The sequence below is a fragment of the Apteryx mantelli genome, chromosome 33 (assembly GCF_036417845.1).
Source record: "Apteryx mantelli isolate bAptMan1 chromosome 33, bAptMan1.hap1, whole genome shotgun sequence".
NCBI lineage: Eukaryota > Metazoa > Chordata > Aves > Apterygiformes > Apterygidae > Apteryx > Apteryx mantelli.
In genome coordinates, this window is record NC_090010.1 from 2,014,429 (window position 1) to 2,019,113 (window position 4,685).

Sequence of the window (4,685 nt, forward strand, 5' to 3'; positions counted from 1 at the left end):
GAATCAAAAGCCTCCACAGCCCTTTCAAACCTTTGCTCTCTCTCTTTTCTTGGAAAAAGGGGTTAAAGAAGGTTCCTCCCCGCTAGACTTCCTACCTGAGAGCCTAGTGTCTGCGTGAACCCGTCCATCGGCCGAAAGGAAGCGGTAAGGGTTTGAGGCAAGTGTCGCTACTTTGTTCTGTTTAGGCCTGCTTGTTGCTCAAAGCCTTTCCTGAGAGGCGAATGGTGGTACTTCGAAACAAAGGGGGAAAACAAAAGGAAGGTTTATACACAGCTGCCTGTGGCTTCTGCTGGTTGGGAAAAAGATTCCAGATCATCTTCAGCTTATGTACAGTGTCAGGACCTCATCTGAAAGTCTAGGAGAGTGGCCTGCTCTCCCCTCCCCGCTCCGCGGCGGGGAGCTGGAGCAGGCAAATCCAGACGGAGAAAAACCCAGAGATCCCGTCCGCGTCCCGGCTCTTGCAAGGGGTCATCTCGGCTCCTAGAGCAGCAGCTGCGAGTCAGGGGTTTTGGTTTGGCAACCTTGGCACATTCGTTTGTGTCTCAGCAGCCGGTCTGTCCTGGAGAAGCTCTGCAGGAGACAGGAGAGGGGAGCAGAGGGGGTTATGAGCCCTCGGCACAGCTGGCAAGTAACAGGCCGTCGCGGCAGCGTGGGGCAGCGGGTTCCCTCCTCTCAGCGACGGCGCGAGCGGCCACACATATGCGCCATGGGCCACAGGGCAGGGCATGATACCAAGGTGACGACTCCCCCGTCCCCCATCTGCCCGGGAGCCGGGAGCACGCGTACCGGCGCTACGCCCCCCTCCCGGATCCCAGCCGGCGGGCGGCGGCGAGCGTTACCTGCATGCAGCGCTCGCACTGATAGGGTTTCTCCCCGCTGTGCACGCGCTTGTGGCGCTCCAGGTGGTACTTCTGGATGAAGCGCATGTCGCACACGTCACACTCGAAGGGTTTCTCACCTGGGGGACACCGAGGGCAGGCGGTGAGGGGCAGGAGGGACCGGACGAGAGGCTGCCACCCCCTCCCCTGCCCGACGGCCACGGCGCATCTCTCCACTGCTAATTCTGGCACAGCTGACTGCAGGATCACAAAAGCTCTCGAATTAGGCAATCTCCTGCCCATAACGAGCCGGGCTATTTAATTAACAGAGCCCCTGTGCTTGTTCAGGATGGAGTCAATGAGACAGGAGCAGCCAGGTGCCTGCTCAGGGTATCAAACTCCCTTCTCTGCCCCAGGAAGCGGAGCAGCCGCAGCCCAGCGGCCTTCGCGGCCCAGCCCTTTACCCGTGTGGATGAGGATGTGTCTCTTGAGGTGGTAGCTGCTGCGAAAGGCCCCGTAGCAGTGCTCGCAAATGAAGTTCTTGGGGATCCTCAGCTGAAAGGAGCCGTTCTGTTCGATCACCACCACCTGCAGGGCCGATGCAGCCTGTCAGCCGCCAGATTCCAGCCCTTCACCCTCCTCGCTCAGAAATCCTCACCCCAAAGCCCTACTTTAAAACCCCAGGCCTGCCCGCTCCGCGCAAGCAGAGCTGCTCCTTCCCCAAAACCTGCCAGAGCCCAAGAAACCTCCTTCTGCATCACGGCAAACCTGGCTGTCGAGTCGAGATTCTCTCAGCGAGGAGCGGCTCTGTCCTTCGGCGCCGGCCACCCACTCGCGACGCTGATGACGGCACAGGTAGGGAAGGTTGGTCCCGAGGGGCGCGGGCTCCTCAGCGGGCCTCCCCCAGCCCCGCTTCGCCCCCACCGCCTTAGGTCCCATTACCTGCCTTTTTAATGGACTTTTTTGGCTGCGAAGCTTCGGCCGTCTCCTCCTCTTTGCGGCTGCGAGACTTCTCACCGTCCTGACGGAGACCCTTTGGAGGAGAAAACCAAGTTCAGGCCTCCTCCCGCGCCCCCGGCTCCTCTCCCCAGCGCTAAGCGCGACCGCGGCTATGAAGCCTGGGGCAGCGGGGAGCTCTGCCGTACCAGCACGTCCGGGCTGCTTCCTCTCTCCCCGTTCTCTGCCTGTTTAGAGCTCTGTTTTGGCATCATCTTCTTGCTGGCCACCGTTGGCACGAGGCACACGCCAGAGAGGCCTTCGCAGGCCAGGAGGCTCGCCTGCGGAAAGACAAACAAGCGGGCGAGCTGCAGCCGTGAGTTGTGCAGCGGCCGGGGAGCAAAACACGCCGAAGCCCTGCGAGTGATGGAAACCGGTCGTGCTCAACCCCATGCAAGCGAGGCCGAGACCCCCGTCGCGCCCGGGGGGGGCTAGAGAGAAGGCAGAGGACCTAATCGCTACCGGGAGCTAATGGGAGAGTTTGGATGGTTGGTTCCCTGGAGCTCGAGCAGCGTTTAGGGAGCAGGTTCCCGAGTCCGTGACGTACGGACGCGTCCGTGCGCCGCCGGGCTGGGGAATCTCTCCTTGCTCCGGGCCCCGGTGAGCGGCAGCGCCTCGGTGCGGTCCGGCAGCAAGGCGGGGAGGGAAAGGACAAAACCACGCGTTCCCCAGCCCGGGTGCGAGGGACCGCGGCGGGGCTGCGGCGCCCCTCGATGTCACCGCTGCTCCGCTCGGCGGCAGCTGCGGCGCGCGCAGCGAGTACAACCTCTCCCCTCGCTCACAGGGCTCTGCAGCTCCCTGTGGCGGCGGATCTTGGGGTACAGATGGGAAAATTGGGGCTCATTACCTGAGCCATCTTGTGTCTGTCTGTCCTCAACAAACGGATTGTAACAATTCTTTAGCCTTAATTCTCTCCCAGGAAAGAATTTTACGGTTAGAAAGACTGTTTCAGTTAATCATTTTTTTGCTGGTCTTGTCCAGTACCCTCCACTTTGCCGACATCTTTCTGGGATCGGGGAGCCCGGTGCCGCGGGTGCGTCGAGGCGGTTCCTCCTCAGCCCCGGCAGGGCCGGGCAGGACAGGGGCTGCCCGCACCGCTCTTACAGCGGAGACATGCCCAGCCCCGCTCGCCTCGGGGACGGGCGCCGGCTCCGCGCGGGGACAACGCTGCTGCGGGTCTTCGCCTGCCCGGCTGGAGCCTGCGGGGAAGAGGCCAACGGTTACAGGGGACGGCGATGGGGATGCCGGTGCCGCTGCGGCTGTGCTGGGCCGGGGATGACGTGGTCCCCATCGTGCCAGCGGGGACGGGAGGGCCCCAGCTTCTAGGACACCTGCCCAGGACGGGGAGGGGACCCGGCCCCCCCGTTTCCTGCTGCGGGCCATGGGGACACCCCACGAAGACGATCCCAGGCACAAGGCAGGGGTGGCTTTGCTTGGGGGGGGGGGGGGGAGGGTAACACAGGGTGGGAGGGGGGTGACACAGGGTGGTGGGGGGGAACGTCACCTGCTAGGGAGCTTGTTGTGGTGGGGTGACGCAGGGCGAGGGAAGCCCAGGAGAAGGGATGACAGCGAGGGGGAGGTGACCCGGGATGGGGGTGACACCGGGAAAGGGAAGCCCAGGAGAAGGGGTGAAACCGGGCAGGGGGGGTGACACCGGGACTGGGGGGGGGGGAGCCGGGGCAGGGTGACACCGGGCAGGGGGGTGTCCGGAGGGGGAGGGAGCGACGCCCCTCGGGGGTGGCTCCGCCCGGTGTGGGGGAGGGGCAGCCCCCGATTCCCGGGAGGGGGCGGAGCTCCCGGCCCGGTCCGCCCCTCCCCCTCTCGGCCGGTAAAGGGGGGGGGAGGGGGAACCGCGCGTGCGCGTTGGGCCCACCCGGTGTCGCCCCCTCCCCCCCCCCACCGCGCCGGTGCCTCCCCGGTTGGGGGGGGCGGATGGGCCGGGGCTGAGGCGGCGGCGCGCGCAGCCGGGCCCGGTGCGGAGCGCGGGCGGCCCCGGGCCGGGCTGGACCGGGCCGGGCCCGCCCCTCCCCCGGGGCTGCGTGCGGGCGGGAAGGGGCGGGGGCTCCGTACCTGCCGCGGCCCCTCCGCGCTCCGCTCCGCGCCGCCCGCCGCACCGACAAGTTTACAAACCACCGCGGCCCCAGCGCCCCCCCCCTCCCTCGGCCGCCGCCGCCAACCCGGAAGCGGAAACACCCGCCCCCGCGGGCGCTTCCGGCCAGGCGGCGGGGCGGGGCGGGAAGCGGCGCCCCGCGCACGCGCGCAGCCGCGCGCCGACGCCGTCGCGGCCGACGCCATCTTGGAGCCGGGCGGCGGTTGCCCCGGCGACCGGGGAAGGGAGGGCGGAAGCGTCCGCGGCCTCCCAGGAGCGGCGGGGCCTAGTTCGGCCCCGGGCGGGGGGTGGGGGAACGGGACTGTCCCCCCCCCCATTGCCCCTTATGGGGCGGGGGCTGACGGCCTTATTGCCCCGGAGGGGGGGGGTCACCCCCTGTTATTGCCCCCGTGGGGGTGGCTCCTTCCCCCCCACCCCCTTATTGCCCCTTGGGAGGGGGCTGCCCGGCCGTTATTACCCCGGGGGGGGGACTGTCCCCCCCACAGCCCGTTATTGCCCCTGGGGGTGTCCTGCCCCCCCTGTTATTGTCCCTGGGGGTTCTTCTCCCCACATTATTGCCCCTGAGGGTGGGTCTTAGCCCCCACCGCACCCCCCTGCGGCCCCTTGTGGGGGGTCCTGCCCCCTGTTATCATCCCTGAGAGGGTCCTGCCCACCCCACCCCGTTGTGACCCCTTGGGGGGTTGCTCCCTGCTCTTAATACCCCCCTGGGGGTAGCCTTTCCCCGTGCCTCATTAGTCGGTGACACCCTGGGGTGGCTTCTG

General features: G+C 66.8%; 1 protein-coding gene across 3 annotated transcripts; it reads right to left on the bottom strand.

The window, feature by feature from the left end:
* Positions 1 to 244: 244 nt before the first annotated feature.
* ZNF740 (zinc finger protein 740) lies at positions 245 to 3,959 on the bottom strand. 3 transcript variants are annotated; one of them, XM_067314220.1, is made up of 8 exons: positions 3,885 to 3,959; positions 2,799 to 3,013; positions 1,964 to 2,095; positions 1,765 to 1,851; positions 1,587 to 1,658; positions 1,283 to 1,406; positions 840 to 958; positions 245 to 570 (listed from the first exon to the last, which is right to left on the bottom strand). In XM_067314220.1, the coding sequence occupies exons 2-8, from the start codon at positions 2,814 to 2,816 to the stop codon at positions 481 to 483; spliced, it is 642 nt and encodes a 213-aa protein (XP_067170321.1). In that variant the 5' UTR covers positions 2,817 to 3,013; positions 3,885 to 3,959; the 3' UTR covers positions 245 to 480. The 3 variants fall into 3 exon arrangements, with proteins under 3 accessions (XP_067170321.1, XP_067170322.1, XP_067170323.1); XM_067314221.1 differs by having other exon boundaries at positions 2,662 to 3,013; XM_067314222.1 differs by lacking the exon at positions 1,587 to 1,658.
* Positions 3,960 to 4,685: the final 726 nt, after the last annotated feature.

Excerpts from the sequence above, each read along its gene's own strand:
- ZNF740 (XM_067314220.1), bottom strand. Across the intron at positions 1,852-1,963 it reads GAAGCAGCCCGGACGTGCTG|GGTCTCCGTCAGGACGGTGA; the intron begins GTACGGCAGAGC and ends TCTCCTCCAAAG. Across the intron at positions 1,407-1,586 it reads AATCTCGACTCGACAGCCAG|GTGGTGGTGATCGAACAGAA; the intron begins GTTTGCCGTGAT and ends TCGGCCCTGCAG.